General features: G+C 41.0%; 1 protein-coding gene across 5 annotated transcripts in view; it reads right to left on the reverse strand.

Annotated features, from left to right (window-relative positions):
* The window catches only part of LOC110523989 (calmodulin-regulated spectrin-associated protein 1-B), a 117,318-nt gene that overhangs the window by 89,844 nt on the left and 5,266 nt on the right, over positions 1 to 22,208 (reverse strand). For all 5 annotated transcript variants that reach the window (XM_021603235.3, XM_090235096.1, XM_021603234.3 and 2 more), the window contains exon 3: positions 5,910 to 6,172. In XM_021603235.3, coding sequence (XP_021458910.3) covers positions 5,910 to 6,172 — 263 coding nt within the window. The remainder of the gene's footprint in view (positions 1 to 5,909; positions 6,173 to 22,208) is intronic.

Genomic DNA, 22,208 nt, shown 5'->3' on the forward strand with positions numbered 1-22,208 from the left:
CGGACGATGCTGGGCCAATTGTGCGTTGCCCAATTGTGCGTTGCCCTATGGGACTCCTAAACACGGCCGGATGTGATACAGCCTAGATTTGAACCAGGGACTGTTGTTATGCCTCTTGCACTGAGATGCAGTGCCTTAGACCGCTGCATCCATGTGTGTGTGTGTTACCTATTTAACTGCACTAGAATGCTTAAAAGGCCACTAAAATTTTAAATATCGGTTTTATTTTTTGGCAAGGAAAATATAGGATATCGGTATCGGCCAAAAATGTCATGTCGGTGCATCACTACCAGAAACGGCTCCTGGTAAACTGTTTGCCACGAGTGGCAATAAATGTTGCGGTCACAGGTTTGCCAAAGATCAAATAGAATCTTGAGAGAATTGTCTGGCAGAAAAAAACTTACTAAAAAAGATACCTCCTCCCTCCATGTCAACAAAACGAAGGAGCTGATCGTGGACTTCAGGAGACAGAGAGAGAACCCCCCAATCCGCAGTGGAGAGGGTGGTGAAAATGTATGAACTTACATATTTATTCAGTGTTGCCCAATTGAGACCAAGGTCTCATTCCAAATGGTACCCTGAGTACAAAAATTCTCACAACAGGAAGAACAATTTACATTACAATTAAAACAAGAATACAAATAACCACAAGACAACCTCAACATCACAATTTCAACAAATAAAACACTATCATTAATTGAAACAACTGTAATTAATTAATTCAACGCCAGAGTCCTAAACTGCCCTAGCGGCACCAGGGAATCAAGACGCAAATAATTTTGTAGGTTTTTCCAACAATGCGTGGCATTAAAATTAAAGGAGGATTCACCAGAGGACCTCAAGAGTTAACCAATCCTGTGAACGAGTTTGGTAGTGCATTATTTTATACATTAGCAATGAAATTAGGCAATTAGAGTTTTTAAACCTGCATTTAGTCTTACCTGCATTAAGTACAATTTTTAAAACAACCAGGGCTTTCTGTAAATTAACAATGTCAGATTGCAGCTCTAACATATCCTGGTCAACCGTTGGGGCAACGGCATATAGACCAATATTATTTATATAAATATTAAAGAGAACTGGTCTCAGTACCGACCCCTGCGGTAACCTTTTGTAATATCCAGGAAATACCAGAGATCACACATTGATTTCTGTCTGACAATTGTCAAACTACTTGATGATACAGTAAATGGTATTAAAGGCCTTGGAAAGGTCTATAAATAAGGCAGCACAATTATTTTTAGGATCCAAGCAATTTAATACACCTAAAATAAGCGTAGCAGCTGAAGCTGTGCTATGTCCAGGTCTAAAACTGGATTGGTGCACATTAAAAATAGAGTGAGAAGTTAAAGTATTTAGCTGAAAGTTGTTAATGGATTCTAAAACTTTGGAAAGGCAAGATCATTTGGAAATTGGACTGTAGTTATCTAAGTCATAAAGATCTCCTTACATTGGCTGCTTGCCAGATCATAGGGATAACACCAGAAACAATTGGTTCTGCAATAAGTGGGGCAGAGCTGCAGTAAGAAGAGATCGACTGAATCAGTCCCTATGCTGTTGTTTTTTAACATCAATCCTTAGCAAAGTACTTAGTACATCATAGACATCAAAGGGTTGAAATGAAAATAAAGTATGTCAGTCTGTTAATGCATCATTCTCTACAATCTGTTCTGATGTGACTAAAGGATGTTTCAATTTTCAGAGATGATCCTTCTAAACAGGTGGCCAGATGAAGCAAAATGGTTATTAAAAGCATCTCAAATCTCCATTTAGTCTAAAATGGGACCAGAGGCTGTCAAAACCTGCCGGGGCAACAAGGGGGTGGTTTAGTTTTAAAGATTTGACCACATTTCAGAAATTGTCTGGATTACAACAACTCTGATACACAATTCAAGAAATATGTTGATTTAACTTTTTTAACCAGGGATAGGCATCTATTTCCCAAATGTCTGAAGGACTGCCAATCAGTAGAATCAGTCCGTCTGGCCTTAGCCCAAGCTACATTTATTTCCTGTAATTTCTCAGACAATTTATGCGTACACCAAAGATTACATCAGCCCTTTAACAGGAAGATAAAACAAAAATAAGCTTCAATTTCCTCAGCGTGCACATCACAGACAACCTGAAATGGTCCATCCTCACAGATGTGATGAAGACGGCGTAACATCAGGAGGCTGAAGAAATTCGGCTTGCCCCTAAGACACTCACACAAAAATGCACAATTGAGAGCATCCTGTCGGGCTGTATCACCGCCTGGCAAGGGCAATTGCACCGTGCACAACCGCAGGGCTCTCCAGAGGGTGGTGCAGTCAGCCCAACACATCACCGGGGCAGGGTTTCCGTTAGCTGTTAATAGCCGGCTTTTGGCTTGATTTTTCTTTATAGAAAAGCCAATAAAAATGTCCCATTGTCAAATAATGTTTTTTTTTTTGCCTATTCATTGATAGAAATACCAGTTGATGTAAATACATTAGACGGGTCATGCTTATCGGTCTATGGTTTAATTTGCATAATTTGGTGTACTTAAATTGACTCGCCTGTGTGTATATTCATTATGCATCTTATTAATCACACAATCAAATGTTGTTGGTCACAGATGTTATTGCGTTCCTAGCTCCAACAGTGCAGTAGTATGTAAAAATTCACAACAATAAACACAAATTGAAAGTAAAAGAATGGAATTAAGAAATATATGAAAATTAGGATGAGCAATGTCGAAGTGGCATCGATTAAAATACAGTATATTACAGTACCTGCCAAATCTGGACACACCTACTCATTCAAGGGTTTTTCTTTATTTTTACTATTTTCTACATTGTAGGATAATAGTGAAGACATCAGAACTATGAAATAATACATATGGTTTCATGTAGTAAACCAAAAAAGTGTTAAACAAATCAAAATACATTTTAGATTCTTAAAAGTAGCCACCCTTTGCCTTGCTGACAGCTTTGTACACTCTTGGCATTCTCTCAACCAGTTTCATGAGGTGGTCACCTTGTCACGACTTCCACCAAAGGTGGCTCCTCTCCCTGTTCGGGCGGCGCTTGGCGGTCGCCGTCACCGGTCTACTAGCTGCCACCTATCCATTTTTCCTTTCTGTTTGTTTTGTCTTGATTGTTTTCAACTTTTGCTCATTTTGGTTCATTATGTGGTCTATTTAAACTTCTAGTGCCCGCTTGCTGTTGTGCGGGCTTTTCCTTACTGTCAGTGGTGCTGTTGTTTTTTTCGCCTGCGTATTATGTTCTTTCCCTGTTTTGGAGACATGTTCTATGGGCATTGCCTTTTTGTTTGGCTAGACTATGCGCAATAAACACATTTCTTTGGAAGCTTGCTCTCTGCGCCTGACTCTACACCCACCACTCCTAGAAATACATGACACACCTGAAATGCATTTCAATTAACACGTGTGCCTTGTTAAAAGTTAATTTGTGGAATTTCTTTCCTTCTTAATGCGTTTGAACCAATCAGTTGTGTTGTGACAAGGTAGGGGTGGTATATAGAAGAGAGCCCTATTTGGTAAAAGACCAAGTCCATATTATGGCAAAAACAGGTCAAATAAGCAAAGGGAAATGACAGTCCATCATTACCTTAAAACATGAAGGTCAGTCAATCCGGGAAATTTCAAGGACTTTGAAAGTATCTTCAAATGCAGTCGCAAAAACCATCAAGCACTATGATGAAACTGGCTCTCATGAGGACCGCCACAGGAAAGGAAGACCCAGAGTTACCTCTGCTGCAGAGGATAAGTTCATTAGAGTTACCAACCGCCCAAATAAATGCTTCACAGAGTTCAAGTAACAGACACATCTCAACATCAACTGTTCAGAGGAGACTGTGTAAATCAGGCTTTCACGATTGAATTGTAGCAAAGACACCACTACTGAAGGACAACAATAATAAGAAGAGACTTGCTTGGGCCAAGAAACACGAGCAATGGACATTCAACCGGTGGAAATATGTCCTTTGAGATTTCGGGTTCCAACCGCCAAGCATGTGTGGTTCCCACTGTGATGCATTGAGGAGATGGTGTGATGGTGTGGGATGCTTTGCTGGTGACACTGTCTGTGATTTATTTAGAATTCAAGGCACACTTAACCAGCATGGCTACCACAGCATTCTGCAGTGATACACCATCCCCCCTGGTTTGCGCACATTGGGACTATCATTTGTTTTTCAACAGGACAATGACCCAACACACCTCCGGGCTATTTGACTAAGAAGGAGAGTGATGGAGTGCTGATCAGATGACCTGGCCTCCACAATCCCCTGACCTCAACCCAATTGAGATGGTTTGGAATGAGTTGGACCACAGAGTAAAGGAAAAGCAGCCAACAAGTGCTCAGCATATGTGGGAACTCCTTCAAGACGGTTGGAAAAGCATTCCAGGTGAAGCTGGTTGAGAGAATACCAAGAGTGTGCAAAGCTGTCATCAAGGCAAAGGGTGTCTACGTTGAAGAATCTCAAACATAAAATATATTTTGATTTGTTTAACACTTTTTTTTGTTATTACATGATACCACATGTGTTATTTCATTTTTTGATGTATTCACTATTCTTATATATACACACACACACACACACACACACACACACACACGACCAGAAGTATGTGGACACCTTCTCGTCGAACATCTCATTACAAAATCATGGATATTAATATGGAGTTGGTCCCCCCTTTGCTGCTATAACAGCCGCAGTCGGTGTTCCAATTCATCCCAAAGGTGTTCAATGGGGTTGAGGTCAGGGCTCTGTGCAGGCCAGTCAAGTTCTTCCACACCAATCTCGACAAACCATTTCACAATGTGTTGGTATTCCTGATTGTGCTCTCATCAGGCATTATATGACTCATGATCATATATGGAATCAGGAATACCAACACTTTGGATTTTCTTAAATGAACTCAAATTAATTCTGGATCTCTACAGATCGGTGTCCCACCCACGGGACGGTTGAGCTAATGTGCTCTAATGTGATTAGCATGGGGTTTAAAGTAACAAGAACATTTCCCAGGACATAGAGATATCTGATATTGGCAGAAAGCTTAAATTCATGTTAATCTAACTGCACTGTCCAATTTACAATAGCTAGTACAGTGAAAGAATACCATGCTATTGTATGAGGAGAGTGGACAGTTATGAACTTAAAAAGTTATTAATAAACCAATTAGGCACATTTGGGCAGTCTTGACACAACATTTTGAACATAAATGCAATGGTTCATTGGATCAGTCAAAAACAATTGCACATACACTGCTGCCATCTAGTGTCCATATCTAAATTACGCCTGGGCTGGAATAATACATTATGGCCTTTCTCTTGCATTTCAAAGATGGTACCAAAAAAAAAATCCTTAAAAGAGGGAGCTTTTGGCAATTAATTTTCCCGATGTACCCGAAACGTGACTCAAAAAACGCAATTACGTACCAAACCCGGGTTACACCCCTAAAGTATAGTAAAACAAAAACACACGTACACGATGTGTTACAATTCTTACTAACACACACAGTGCTGGTGGCTGTGCTGCTAATTTGGCCAGAAGGCAGGGTCAAAGCAGATAGATGGCCTTCCTTCCCAATCGTTCCCCTACTACTGACAGGATTTACAAAACTGTCACTGTAGCACCACATTTACTGTTGTAAACACCACCATGCATAGCTGCTGCACTAAAAGTATAAAAACAAAACAGAGTGCTTGATATTTCCTATCTCCTATCTGGTATACAAACATTTTATTAGGGTGACTTCATTTGTATCAATAAAACTGTGGGGGAGAAAAATGAAAACTTCAAAAGCCAGACCCAAATATGGATGCAGACATACCCTCCCACACCAAGCTTTCCCAGTCCTAAACCTCAAACCCATAATCCCCAACTACAACTCTCTATCCAGCCCAGTACGTTCTACTCACCATCTTGATGGGGCTACAGTCCAAGTCACCGTCAGAGACTGGGTTGTTGTCGCTCTCCAGGACGTAGATGCCTTTCCGGGAGAGGGCCTGGATGACGGACAGGTGGGACTGGAGCGCTGAGGCCTGCTCGCCCTTCAGGATGAGGCCGCAGACACGGCAGTACAGCTCCCCGGACAGCAGCAGTCTGATGACGGGCGGCTTGATGTGCTCCTGCTCATACTGGTCCGTGTAGAAGGGGTCACATAGATCTTCTGGGATATGGTCTGGAGGAGGGGAAGATGAAGAGAGAGAAATGCAGAGAGGGAGGTGGAGAGAGAAAAAAAGAGATACAGTTGGAAGTTTACATACACCTTAGCCAAATATTTAAACTCAGTTTTTCACAACTCCTGACATTTAATTCTATTACATATGTCAGTTAGGATCACCACTTTATGTTAAGAATGTGAAATGTCATTAAAATAGGAGAATGATTTATAACAGCTTTTATTTCTTTCATCACATTCCCAGTGGGTCAGAAGTTTACATACACTCAATTAGTATTTTTTAGCATTGCCTTTACATTGTTTAACTTGGGTCAAACTTTTAAGGTAGCCTTCCACAAGCGTACCACAATAAGTTGGGTGAATTTTGGACCATTCCTCCTGACAGAGCTGGTGTAACTGAGTAAGGTTTGTAGGTCTCCTTGCTCGCACACGCTTTTTCAGTTCTGCCCACACATTTTCTATAGGATTGAGGTCAGGGCTTTGTGATGGCCACTCCAATACCTTGACTTTGTTGTCCTAAAGCCATTTTGCCACAACTTTGGAAGTATGCTTGTGGTCATTGTCCATTTGGAAGACCCATCTGTGACCAAGCTTTAACTTCCTGACTGCGGTCTTGAGATGTTGCTTCAATATATGCACATCATTTTCCTCCCTCATGTTGCCATCTATTTTGTGACGGGCACCAGTCCCTCCTGCAGCAAAGCACCCCCACAACATGGTGCTGCCACCCACATGCTTCACGGTTGGGATGGTATTCTTCGGCTTGCAAGCATCCCTCTTTTTCCTCCAAACATAACGATGGTCATTATGGCCAAAGAGTTCTATTTTTTGTTTCATCAGGCCAGAGGACATCTTTGTCGATCTTTGCCTCCATGTGCAGTTGCAAACCGTATTCTGGCTATTTTATGGCGGTTTTGGAGCAGTGGCTTCTTCCTTGCTGAACGGCCTTTCAGTTTATGTCGATATAGGACTGTGGATATTGATACTTTTGTACCTTTCCTCCAGCATCTTCACAAGGTCCTTTGCTGTTGTTCTGGGATTGACTTGCACTTTTCGCACCAAAGTACATTCATCTCTAGGAGACAGAACGCGTCTCCTTCCTGAGCGGGGTGACGGCTGTGTTGTCCCATGGTGTTTATACTTGTGTACTACTGTTTGTACAGATGAACGTGATACCTTCAGGCGTTTGGAAATTGCTCCCAAGGATGAACCAGACTTGTGGAGGTCTACAATGTTTTTTCTGAGGTCTTGGCTGATTTCATTTGATTTTCCCATGATGTCAAGCAAAGAGGCACTGAGTTTGAAGGTAGGCCTTGAAATACATCCACAGGTACACCTCCAAATGACTCAAATGTTGTCAATTAGCTTATCAGAAGCTTCTAAAGTCATGACATAATTTTCTGGAATTTTCCAAACTGTTTAAAGGCACAGTCAACTATAAATATTTAACTTTCATAAAATCACAAGTGTAATACATCAAACTAAAGCAACAAGTCGGTTGTTGTAAATCCAGCCGCCATGTCAGATTTCAAAAAGGATTTACGGCAAAAGCAAACCATGCGATTATCTGAGGACAGCGCCCCGCATACCAACACATGAAAAAAATATATCTACCAGGCAGGTGCGACACAAAAGTCAGAAATAAAGATATAATTAATTCCTTACCTTTGAAGATCTTCTTCTGTTGGCACTCCAAAATCTCCCAAAAACATCACAAATGGTCCTTTTGTTCGATAAATCCCTTCTTTATATCCCCAAAATGTCCATTTATTTGGCGCGTTTGATTCAGAAATACACCGGTTCCAACTCGCCCAACATGACTACAAAGTACCTAATAAGTTACCTGTAAACGTGGTCCAAACATTTCAAACAACTTTCCTAATCCAACGTTAAATACCCTAAAACGTAAATAATCGATAAAATTTAAGACGGAATATACTGTGTTCAATGTGTTAATGACTCCAACCTAAGTGTATGTAAACTTCCAACTTCCCACTCTTTCTATTCTGGTTAGAGCCAGTTTACTCTGTTCTGTTGTACGAGATCTTCAGTTTCTTGGCAATTTCTTGCATGGAATAGCCTTCATTTCTCAGAACAAGAATAGACTGACAGGTCTCAGAAGAAAGTACTTTGTTTCTGGCTATTTTGAGCCTGTAATCGAACCCACAAATACTGATGCTCCAGATACTCAACTACTCTAAAGAAGGCCAGATTTATTGCTTCTTTAATCAGGACAACAGTTTTCAGCTGTGCTAACATAATTGCAAAGGCTTTTCTAAAGATCAATTAGCCTTTTATAATGATTAACTTGGATTAGCTAACACAATGTGCCATTGGAACAGAGGAGTGATGGTTCCTGATAAATGTAGATATTCCATTAAAAATCTGCCATTTCAAGCTACAATAGTCATTTACAACATTAATGTCTACATTGTATTTCTGATCAATTTGATATTATTTTTAATGGACAAATTTTTTCCTTTTCTTTCAAAAACAAGGACATTTCTAAGTGACAACAAACTTTTGAATGGTAATTTATATCTATATACATACACATATATTCATATATATATATATATATATATATATATATATATATATATATATATATATATATATATATATATATATATATATATATATATATATATATATATATATATAAACATTCATACATATACACACACATACATTTTCTTTTCACAAGAACTGTTCATCGGGAGCTTCATCAAATGGGTTTTCATGGCCGAGCAGCCGCACTCAAGGCTCAGATCTCCATGCCCAATGCCAAGCGTTGGCTGGAGTGGTGTAAAGCTTGCCGCCATTGGAGTCTGGAGCAGTGGAAATGCGTTCACTGGAGTGATAAATCAAGATTCCCCATCTGGCAGTCCGATGGATGAATCTGGGTTTGGCGGATGCCAGGAGAACGCTACCAGCCCCAATGCATAGTGCCCACTGTAAAGTTTGGTGGAGGAATAATGGTCTGGGGCTGTTTTTCATGGTTGACATTCTAGACAATGCTGTGCTTCCAACTTTGTGGAAGGCCTTTTCCTGTTTCTGCATGGCAATGTCCCAGCGTACAAAGCGAGCAGGTGTCAAAAAACTTTGTCATATTGTGTATATATTTCCATACTATGAAGTTGGAATATCATCAAGTCAAATTAATTCATAAAGCCATTTTCACAAATCACATACACCTCAGCAGATGTCACAAAGTGCTTATACAGAACCCAGCCTAAAATCCCAAAAGAGCAAGCAATGCAGATGTAGTGACAAGGTGGCTGGCAAAAACTCCCTAGAAAAGGCAAGAACCTAGGAAGAAACCTAAGAGCGAAACCAGGCGCTGAGGGGCGGCCAGTCCTCTTCTGGCTGTGCAGGAGGTAGATTATGATAGTACATGGCCATTAAGGCCAGATTGTTCTTCAAGATGTTCAAACGTTCATAGACGAAAAGCATGCTAAAATAATAATCACAGTAGTTGTAGAAGGGAAAACAGGTCAGCACCTCAGGAGTAAATGTCAGTTTGCTTTTCATAGCCGAGCATTCAGAGGTTGAGACAGCAGGTGCGGTAGAGAGCAAGCGAGAGAGACAGAGTAGGAAAGGGGGATACCTAGTCAGTTGTACAACAATGCATTCAACCGAAGTGTGTCTTCCGCATTTAACCCGAACCCTCTGAATCAGAGCGGTGCGGAAGTTTGCCATAATCAACATCCAAGTCTTCGGTGCCTGGGGAACAGTGGGTTAAATGCCTTGCTCAGGGGCAGAACAATATATTTTTACCTTGTCAGCTCAGGGATTCGATCCAGCAACCTTTCGATTACTGGCCCAATGATCTAACCACTAGACTACCTGCCGCCCCAACACTGTGGAATTCGTGAAAAGTATGATAATGCCCTTTAAGCATAAGAGCTGTTTGATAAGACCACCTGAAATTTCAGCCTGTTTTGGTGGGATGGAGTTTTGGCTTGCCTGGCGACTTTTATTTTACCTTTAAATTTACGAACACACCTGTAGTCTCAATGGGACTCCCTGCTGTATTAATCTGGAGTGCCAGAGTGTGCTCTGGGCTTTCCTAAACTCGTTGTCAGATTGTCCGTTTGCTCCCTGAGCTTTTAGAGCGCACACTGGGCGCTCTGGATGAAAAGTAGGGTGGATCCGAGCGTTCTGATCTAACAGCAGTAGTCAAGCACCAAAACTAACTGGCTAACATTGGCTAGCTACTTCCAGACACAAACGAGAGAACAGCTCACTCTGACCATTTTACTCGCTGTAGCAGAGCTGGTTAGGCTGTTTTCATGTTATCCAGAGTGTTGGAGACTGCAACTGTGCTGCTGGCAACAATTTAATTACGTTTTTTTGGCCGGTGTTTTTTGCTGACACTGGCAATATTCAACAGGTGTTGAGCATTTGTAAATTCGTCAGTTATTCTGCGCTCTGGCAAACAGAAGAGAGTGCACTGAAATCAGAGTAGACAGCCAAAGCGAATTTACCAGCTACGTCTATCGACAGTTGTCGCAGTGATGTCATAAACATTCTACTGAAATAGTTACTTGCAATAGTTACTTGCAGTCTTTTGTTTAGACATTTAGCTACCTAGTTAAACAATGAACCATAATCCCAACTCATAACGTTACTACCCTGCATGAATCTGCAGTTAGCTAACCAGCCAGCCAGCTAAAGTTAGCTGGCTAGCTAACAGTACACTAACTTGAAATGAAAACCACTGACAAAATCAGAAACGTGTAATATCTGAACATGTAGCTAGGTAGACTCTCTTACCCGTATACATGGATGGACGCTTCTCCGTCTCTGTCACAGATGCCGTGGTTGCCCTTATTTTGAAGATGTAATCCGTTGACAGGTGTTTTATACAACAGCCTTTCAACTCAGTCTGCATATATGCAAACAAATGCCCGAATTTTCTCCATCTCCTTAGCTATCATACACTAATTCCAAAACTTGGTCCTCCAGAAAGTGGTAAGCAACACTTACGCAGTTCTACTACGTGATATCTTTCAAAAAAGCCACGTTAGAAAGGATTACCTACACATACTGACTAGCTCATATTATAGACAGATGCGGGCTACATGGCAGACCAATCCAAACTCATCTCTCGGCATGTCCAGCCCACTCATTATCTCAGCCAATCATGGCTAGCAGGAAGGTTGCTGACTTTTTCCGTGGCTAAACCTACTAGGCTCGTAATTTAAATACTTTATTCGTATTTACAGACAGCATACACGTTTGTTATTAAGGCACGTGAAAGTTTTTCCGTGGCTAAACCAACTAGGCTCGTAATTTAAATATTTTATTTGTATTTACAGACAGCATAAACGTTTGTTATTAAGGCACGTGACAATTCACATGTTCAAAAAGGCATTTAAAAAAACGCATTTTGATGGGAAAAAAAACATGTTAACCTGTTAGATCTACCCCCCCCTTTTTTGAAAATTCTGTTAAAAATCGCGCAACTTTTCAGCGTCCTGCTACTCATGCCAGGAATATAGTATATGCATATGATTAGTATGTGTGGATAGAAAACACTCTGAAGTTTATAAAACTGGTTAAATCACGGCTGTGACTATAACAGAGCGTGTGTTTCATTGAAAAACGCAAGAAAAACTGCTCTCTGAAAGCAAAAAATAATTTCCATAAGTCACTTCCACCAGTTGTTAAAGGACAACAGAATTTAATGGAAATTTGCCTGCACTTCATACAAATTCCGCACGATGGCGCCATTGTACTAATTTTCAATCGAATTAATTGTTGGAAAATCCATCTGTCTGACCCCAAGTTTTCCAGTCTTCACCCGGATGCAGTTCAAGGAGAGATCAGATTGCATTGTTTTTGAAGTGAGGACCTATTGAAGAGACATCGCCCTGTAATCGTTTTGATAGATTATAAACGTTTACTAATACCTAAAGTTGGATTACAAAAGGATTTCGAAGTGTTTTGTGAAAGTTTATCGTCGACTTTTTTAATTTTAAAAAATTACGCAGCGTTTAAAAACGATGAATTTTTCTGAATGACACTACTTCAATACAAAGCTATTTTGGGTATATATGGACCGATTTAAACGAAAAAAAGACCCAATAGTGATGTTTATGGGGCATATAGGAGTGCCAAGAAAGAAGCTCGTCTAAGGTAATGAATGTTTTATATTTTATTTCTGCGTTTTGGGTAGCGCCGTCTATCGCAAAATCTGTTGTTTACGTGTCGAGCTGGCATTTTGGGGGGTGCATGCTATCAGATAATAGCTTCTGATGCTTTCGCCGAAAAGCATTTTAAAAATCTGACTTGCTGGCTAGGTTCACAACGAGTGTAGCTTTAATTTAATACCCTGCTTGTGAATTTTGATCAAGGTTTGAGTTTTAACGAGTACATTTAGCATTTAGCGTAGCGCATTTGCATTTCCAGGTGCCTACTTGGGACATGTGCGTCTCAAGTAGATTCAAGAAGTTAAGTTCAAATGGCGCTCCTGTTAAGTAGTAATGAGCGACATAACTAATTTCCTGAAACTAGTCACATTTTGTCTCGGAAACAGGAGTGGAGAAATATGATGTATTTCTTTGATCTTCAGAAAATGCAAATAAGTGCCCAGGGACCGTGTTGTGTTGTCTAAATACTCAATTTTCTTCAGCGGCATTAAAGCTGACAGTATTTCACTTTCAGGCACGTAAAACATGTATCCAAAATAAAATGTACTATCAGAAACATGTTGGATCGTTTTCACAGCTTTTCATTATGTAATTGAATTGGAATTGTAAAAACATTTAATCTTTGGAATTTAATTGGAATTGTATTTTTCCCAGTTAATGAAACTAATGCAATTAGTATCAAACATTTACTGCAGGATATCTTCAAAAATCATTTCAACTTGTATTTCTAAATTTCCAGTATAGCTAGGCTGTCAGCCAATTGTATGGCACACTGAAGATGTTTCAGAACCGCAGACAGTAACAATATCCAACGCTGGAAAAAGCGCAAAAATAATATTATTAGATTAGTGTTGCACCATTATTTTTTACATACTATAACCATATACAATTTCAGTATCACATGTCTTAGCGTGATCGACTGTGCCATCCCCGTGGCCTTCGCAATTGATTAGTCCAATGAGAGACGCGAATCAGACCGGTGTCTTGTGCACCATGAAAAATGCAATAAATTGCGACTGCTCAACTAAAATCTTGGTTGACCAACAGCCTATCAACCAAACAATCAACTAAATGGGGTCAGCTCTAGTTGATACCATTCTCTTTAACGTTTTACTTTGTAAAAAGAGGCTGTTTACAAGACTGTTTTATTTACTATAACTCAATTACTAATCCATTTTTTGTAAGGAAAACAAAAACATGCTATGTGTTGCAGTAGGCCTTTAGAATAATGCAAAAACATATCCTTAACTCTATCCAAGTTGATGAGAAGGAAACAAATGATGCCTGCCAGCATGCAAAGCCGGCCCATCGAAACTATGACACTTTGTCAAACTCAAAATATAAGAAGATGTAGCTCTATTTGAAAATGTCACTTTTCCCAAGAGTATCCCTGCTGTCCATGCATTCAGCACATAACCAAATTGCTCTGGCTACTAAGCAAGAACTAGTAACATAATAACATTAAAAAATTATATTCTGTGGTCAATGGATGAATGGACGACAGAAACCAGATAGAAACTCATAATGGTGCATATGACGTGTTGAATGAATTGAATGATTATGAGGGTTATTGAATTTGATTGATCTGAATGATGAGGGTGAAGAGGATGATTGAATTTAGAACAATAGTGTAATGTTGTGGGCAGTCTAATTATTTTATTATGAAATGGTATATGGTATATAATTTCCCCTCAGAGTCAAATCAGACACTGAGTACAACAGAACATGTGTAGTTCACAATGGCAAGACGAACCAAACGAATGGATGCACTGACAGTATTGCAAATGCTGCAGAATTTAGAAGAGTTGGAGTCGGATGGAGGATCGGATATTGAGCTTAAAATCAACTTTGAAGAATGAATAGTCTGATGTTAACTTCGAGCCTCCGATGCCGGAGCCACTTCGCAGATAAACCAGAAAAGAGCCAAATGAGAAGGTGAGTGTGAAACAGTAATATATAATATAATGGTCGCCAGAGGGGATGGCTACCGTTTTACAGGCTCCTAAACAACTGTACTGTTATATTAGTTATTTTCCGCATTGTTTGTAACTTATTTTGTACATAATGTTGCTGCTAAAGTTATTCGCATGAAGAAAATACAGAAATACAGGGGGCAGAGATTTGGGTGCCCTGTGAGAATTTGTCGGCGAGTGTAAACTGGATGATCTCAGTTCGAGATTATCCTACCAACGGGACATTAAAAACTCTAATATCATGCTTCACCGAGTCGTGGCTGAACGACGACACGGATCAAATAGAGCTGGCTGAGTTTCCCGTGCATCGGCAGGACAGAACAGCTACATCTGGTAAGACGAGGGGTGGTGGTGCATGTCGATTTGTCAATAACAGCTGGTTTGCGATGTCTAATATTAAAGGCTGGTCATGACTCAGACCAACACCATCATCCCAGAAATCATAGACCCACTCCATTTTGCATACCACCCCAACAGATCCATAGATGATGCAACCTCAATCGCAGTCCACAACTGCCCTTTCCCACCTGGACAAAAGGAACACCTATGTGAGAATGCTGTTCATAGACTACAGCGCAGCGTTCAACACCATATTGCCCACAAAGCTCATCACTAAGCTAAAGACCCTGGGACTAAACACCTCCCTCTGCAACTGGATCCTGGACTTCCTGACGGGCCTCCCCCAGGTGGTAAGGGTAGGCAACAACACATCTGCCCCACTGATCCTCAACAGTGGGGCCCCTGAGGGGTGCGTGCTCAGTCCCCTCCTGTACTCCCTGTTCACCCACGATTGCATGACACAACAGTGGTAGGCCTGATCACTGACAGCGATGAGACAGCCAATAGGGAGGTGTTCAGAGAAATGGCAGTGTGGTGCCAGGACAACAACCTCTCCCACAATGTGAGCAAGACAAAGGAGCTGAACGAAAACATCATTTTTTGTCTAACAAGTATGAGGAGGACCTTTTCAGAGACGCCATGCCACTCAACCGCTTCAAAGAGACTAGAAGTCGACCGATGATTTTTCAACGCCGATACCGATACCTATTATCGGAGGACCAAAAAAGCTGATGCCGATTTTTATTTATTTATTTGTAATAATGACAATTACAACCATACTGAATGAACACTTATTTTAACTTAATATAATACATCAATAAAATCAATTTAGACCCAAATAAATAATGAAACATGTTCAATTTGGTTTAAATAATGCAAAAACAAAAAGTGTTGGAGAAGAAAGTAAAAGTGCAATATGTGCTATGCAAGAAAGCTAACGTTTAAGTTCCTTGCTCAGAACATGAGAACATAAGCTGGTGGTTCCTTTTAACATGAGTCTTCAATATTATCAGGTAAGAAGTTTTAGGTTGTAGTTATTATAGGAATTATAGGACTATTTCCCTCTATACCATTTGTATTTCATTCATTAACCTTTGACTAATGGATGTTCTTATAGGCACTTTAGTATTGCCAGTGTAACAGTATAGCTTCCGTCCCTCTCCTCGCTCCTCCCTGGGCTCAAACCAGGAACACAACAACAACAGCCACCCTCGAAGTAGCGTTACTCATGCAGAGCAAGGGAAACAACCACTCCAAGGCTCAGAGCGAGTGAATGTTTACGTGACTGCTTCTGCCTACCACCGCTCAGTCAGATACTTAGATACTTGTATGCTCAGTCAGATTATATGCAACGCAGGACACGCTAGATAATATCTAGTAATATCATCAACCATGTGATTATGATTGATTGATTGTTTTTTTATAAAATAAGTTTAATGCTAGCTAGCAACTTACCTTGGCTTACTGCATTCGCGTAACAGGCAGTCTCCTTGTGGAGGGCAACGAGAGAGAGCCAGGTCGTTATTGCGTTGGACTAGTTAACTGTAAGGTTGCAAGATTGGATTCCCTGAGCTTACAAAGTGAAAATCTATCGTTCTGCCCCTTTAACAGGCAGTTAACCCACCGTTCCTAGGCCGTCATTGAAAATAAGAATAAGAGTTCTTAACTCACTTGCTTAGTTAAATAAAGATTAAATAAAAGTGTAAAAAAATAATAATAATTAAACGGCAAAATCGGTGTCCAAAAATACCGATTTTTGATTGTTATGAAAAACTTGAAATTGGCCCTAATTAATCGGCCATTCCGATTAATCGGTCGACCTCTAAAAGAGACTATGCGAAATCCGCAAAGAGACAATGCGAAACCTGCGGCAGGTGCACACGAAAACGGCAGGAGCACACGAAAACTGTGTGCAACGCAAGCAATTTGTTTGTAGGGCTTGCTCACACAAAGCCCCGAAGCTTTATGCTGACTGTGGACCCGAAGCATAAAGAGAAGACAAATTTGATTAATGCATAAAGGCATGTGTACAGGGTCACAATAAAAATTTCTGTTTTTATATCTTGTCATAAATTTCCACAAATATTAATTCGTGCAATCCTTTACAATTGTTCATGCACTGGTGATTTTGTTTAGGAATATGGAAAATAATTTCACCTGTGCACCTGGATGGTTATATAAATTTTTTTGTTTCAACGTTGTCAAAAGAAGCTGTAACTGGACTTAATTGGGATGGGCAGTCTGTGTTTGTTTTTCTATGTTGGTTTTTGTACGCCCAATTTTTCAGTTTTTGATTTGTTAAAAAAGTTTGAAATATCCAATAAATGTCGTTCCACTTCATGATTGTGTCCCACTTGTTGTTGATTCTTCACAAAAAAATACAGTTTTATATCTTTATGTTTGAAGCCTGAAATGTGGCAAAAGGTCGCAAAGTTCAAGGGGGCCGAATACTTTCGCATGGCACTGTATATATATATATTTTATCTTCGAGTATATTTTGGGGATTTTTCTTTCCCCAACTTCAACATACCCTCCTGCAACCCGCCTCAACCAATGTGGTATGGATCTGATATTTTCTTTACTTTAGAACCAGAACCCCCAACAGAAGCTAGCCAGCTAACTAGCTACTGGCTAGTAGTCAGCTAGCCGCTGCTAGATGTCATCAGCTAACCTTTATCCCGGACAACTGCTGCCAATCTGCTCAGTACGATTCAACCCAGAGCTTGTGACAAGAGATGAAAAGAATCTGCCCACTCCATCAAGCAATGGGGACAACAACACAGGGCATTCACAGGACCTCATGGAACCATGGACCGCACCTGCGGAAACTGGACAACAGGGAGAAGCAGAGGAGATACCTATCATAGACTTCTCCCAGCTGACGCTTGACATACCACCTACGCCACCTCCAGTGGTAGAAACAACCAGCTGGTATGATTGAGTAGAATCAGCCAACAGTAACACGGAAGCAGCAATGTGAGAGTCAGTAGTGCATGACATTAAATGGTAATAATAGGAAGCTTCCGTTTAACACACAGGCCTAAGGTTATGTAGGTCTACAGCGCCAGTGGGAACTTCCCCTGTAAAAAGGTATATAAAGAGAACAGAGATCATAAGACAGTGTGATCCTCGTTAACATATGAGACAGACTTCATATGGAGGATCATCACAGGTAAATTTACTATTGCACTATACTCTTTTTGTTAGACTATAACAATATTTGAGAACTGGATTATTATTATTTGAATATACTTGGTTGAATTTGGTGACCCCGAGACTGAGTCTACGAAACACAGAGGTCTAAACACCTCTTGAATACAGACGAAGTGGCAGTCACTCAGTGAGACATCAGGTACAGATGTGATTAGCAATACAAGGAAACAGCAAAGTACCAGTTACAATAAATTGAGTCTATACACAGAGTTGGAAGTGAATAGTATTAGGATATACGCTTTTTGTTGGACTAGAACAATATTAGAGAATTTGATTATTTTGCCTAAGTACTTATTGGATCACTATCTGAATATACTTGGTTGAATTTGGTGACCCCGAGACTGAGTCTACGAAACAGAGGTCTAAACACCTCTTGAATACAGACGAAGTGGCAGTCACTCAGTGAGACATCAGGTACAGATGTGATTGGCAATATAAGGAAACAGCAAAGTACCAGTTACTTTACAGTTGAGTCCATACACAGAGTTGTAAGGATATTAAGATACTGGAATTCGGAATCTAGCGTCATAGATGCGAGAATACCGATTACGGGAAAGTGACCAAGGGGCTGAGCCTTTAAGGTAATTGAACTATTTTTGCTATTTAGTCAATATTGTTAGAAGTGTTAACGCATTTAAAGTTTTGCAATATTATCTGGCATAGCTTAAAGCATTAAGGATTGATTGAGCATTATTGTTGTATTGAGAAACTGTATAACCATTGAATTGTAATGATGTGTATAAGACAAAAAACAGAGTGACTTAATAAAAGCTTGAAACTTTGACAACTAGGCCAGATGAACGATCTGGAGAGCAAACGCCTTTGACACTCTCACTGAACAGAAAGTGACCCTGGTTATAGGTTAAAGTGATTGCACTAAAGAATATTTCATTGTGTGGACAATAATATATTTTTAAGAGAGTCAAAACATATACCAATACTAGTTTCCGAGTGACTACTAGCTGACGAGCATAATAACTACAAGGAGTTGTTATTAGGTATTGATATATACATAGGTAAAGATAACTTGAGGGTAAGGAAATATAGGAGGAATCCATAACGCTTAAGAATATTTAAATAGGAGTATATCTATCCAAGGCCTCATACTAGACCGGAAAATAAGGGAGTGACAACGTGAAAGAAGGAACAAACCCAACTCACGCGAAGGGCCATTACGATTACATAGGAAGGTTGGTAGGGCCGCACGGCAAGGCCCTTGTTACACCGAAGTAACTAAAATCCTAAAGTACTCTGCCTAGCCAGAGGACGGGGTAGAGGCTTTTGCTGCAGGTATTGGGCAAAAGTCAGCACCGTGACAAGCTTATTGGACTTCTTTTTTCATATCAAATCAAATTTTATTGGTCACATACACATGGTTAGCAAATGTTAATGTGAGTGTAGCGAAATGCTTGTGCTTCTAGTTCCGACCATGCAAGTAATCTAACAATTTCTCAACAACAAAGGAATGAATAATATGTACATATAAATATATGGATGGCAAGATGCAGTAGATGGTATAGAGAACAGTATATACATATGAGATGAGTAATGTAGGGTATGTAAACATTATATAAAGTGGCATTGTTTAAAGTGACTAGTGATACATTTATTACATCCCATTTTTAATTATTAAAGTGGCTAGAGATTTGAGTCAGTAGTTGGCAGCAGCCAGTCAATGTTAGTGATGGCTGTTTAACAGTCTGATGGCCTTGAGATCTCCATATTCCTACCGCAAGCTCTGAACCTCTTCACCTGGATCATCGCAGCTAGCAAGCTGCTACCCGATTGGCTTCACCTGGCTAACGTCTCTGTCCCAAAGCAAGCACCAATTAGCCTGGACCTAGCCTATGCTAGGCCCATCTCCCGGCTAGCTGAAGAGGTCCATCAGCCACTCCTTAGGCTACAATACCTATTGGCCTGGACCCCTTTTATTGCCAATACGGAGCCCCGCCGATCTATCACGACTGGACTACCGACGTAATCCGCCAGAGGGGATTTTTCAGCCACGGCCCACTAGCCGTCTAGAGCATACCGGACTGTTAGCTGAAGAGGTCCATCAGCCAATTTCTTGGACTACTAAACCTTTTACTACACGGACCCCTGCTGATCCATCACGACTGGTCTGCCGAAGTAACCGCACAAGGGGGCTACCACAGACTTCCGTTGCGACTTCCCTCTAAGGCCCTTCTGCTAGCCCCGGCCCGATAGCTGTCTAAATCGTCATGTCTCCAGCCCGCCCAGCTACTCACTGGACCCTATGATCACTTGGCTACGCATGCCTCTCCCTAATGTCAATATGCCTTGTCCATTGCTGTTTTGGTTAGTGATTATTGTATAATTTCACTGTAGAGCCTCCAGCCCTGCTCAATATGCCTCAGATAAACACTTTTGCCCCACCTCTGACACGTGCAGTGATGTCACCTGGTTTAATTGATATCTCTAGAGACAATACCTCTCTCATTGTCACTCAAAGCCAGGGTTTACCTCCACTGTATTCACATCCTGCCATACCTTTGTCTGTACATTATGCATTGAATCTATTCTACCGCGCCGAGAAACCTGCTCCTTTTACTCTCTGTTCCGAAGCATACTAGACAACCAGTTCTTATAGCCTTTAGCTGTACCCTTATCCTACTCTGCTCCTCTGGTGATGTACAGGTGAATCCCTGCAGTGCCCAGCTCCACTCCCATTCCCCAGGCACTCTCATTTGTTGACTTCTGTAACCATAAAAGCCTTGGTTTCATGCATGTTAACATTAGAAGCCTCCTCCCTAAGTTTGTTTTATTCACTCCTCTAGTACACTCTGCCAACCCATATGTACTAGCCGTGTCTGAATCCTGGCTTAGGAAGGCCACCAAAAATCCTGACATTTCCATCCCCAACTATAACATTTTCTGACAAGATAGAACTGCCAAAGGGAGCAGAGTTTCAATCTACTGCAGAGATAGCCTGCAGAGTTCTGTCTTACTATCCAGGTCTGTGCCCAAACAATTTGAGATTCCACTTTTAAAAATCCACCTTTCCAGAAACAAGTCTCTCACAGTTGCCGCTTGCTATAGATCACCTTCTGCCCTCAGCTTTGCCCTGCCCTCAGCTTTACACCATATGTGAATTAATTGCCCCCCATCTATCTTCAGAGCTCGTGCTGTTAGGTGACCTAAACTGGGACATGCTTAACACCCCAGCCTTCCTAAAAATCTAAGCTTGATGCCCTCAATCTCACACAAATGATCAATGAACCTACCTGTTACAACCCAAAATCTGTAAACACAAGGCACCCTCATAGATATCATCCTAACCAACTTGCCCTCCAAATACACCTCTGCTGTCTTCAACCACGATCTCAGAGATCACTGCATCATTGCTTTGGTCCGTAATGGGTCTGCGGTCAAACGACCACCCCTCATCACTGTCAAACGCGCCCTAAAACACTTCAGCGAGCAGGTCTTTCAAATCGACCTGGCCCAGGTATCCTGGAAGGATATTGAACTCATTCTGTCAGTAGAAGATGCCTAGTTATTCTTTAAAAGTGCTTCTCTCACAATCTTAAATTAGCATGCCCCACTCAAAAAATGTAGGACCAGGAACAGATATAGCCAGCCCGTGGTTCACTCCAGACTTGACTGCCCTTGACCAGCACAAAAACATCCTGTGAAATTTGCATCCTACAGCACAAACTCAAAAAAGTTCTGGGACACTGTAAAGTCCATGGAGAAGAAGAGCACCTCCTCCCAGCTGCCCACTGCACTGAGGCTAGGAAACACTGTCACCACCGATAAATCTACGATAATTGAGAATTTCAATAAGCATTTGTCTACGGTTGGCCATGCTTTTCACCTGGCCACCCCTGTCCTGGTCAACAGCCCTGCACCCCCCACAGCAACTTGCCCAAGCCTCCCCATATCTCCTTCACCCAAATTTAGATAGCTGATGTTCTGAAAGAGCTGGAAAATCTGGACCCATACAAATCAGCTGGGCTAGACAATCTGGACCCTCTCTTTCTAAAATTGTTGCAACCCCTATTACAAGCCTGTTCAACCTCTCTTTCGTATCGTCCGAGACCCCCAAAGATTTGAAAGTTGCCGCGGTCATCCCCCTCTTCAAAGGGGAGACACTCTGACCCAAACTGCTACAGACCAATATCTATCCTACCCTGCCTTTCCAAGGTCTTCGAAAGCCAAGTTAACAAACAGATCACCGACCATGTCAAATCCCACCACACCTTCTCCGCTATACAATCTGGTTTCCGAGGTGGTCAAGGGTGCACCTCAGCCACATTCAAGGTCCTAAACGATATCATAACCTCCATCGATGAGACAATACTGTGTAGCTGTATTCATAGACCTGGCCAA

This window comes from Oncorhynchus mykiss, chromosome 5, assembly GCF_057628025.1.
Source record: "Oncorhynchus mykiss isolate SJ-2025 chromosome 5, ASM5762802v1, whole genome shotgun sequence".
NCBI lineage: Eukaryota > Metazoa > Chordata > Actinopteri > Salmoniformes > Salmonidae > Oncorhynchus > Oncorhynchus mykiss.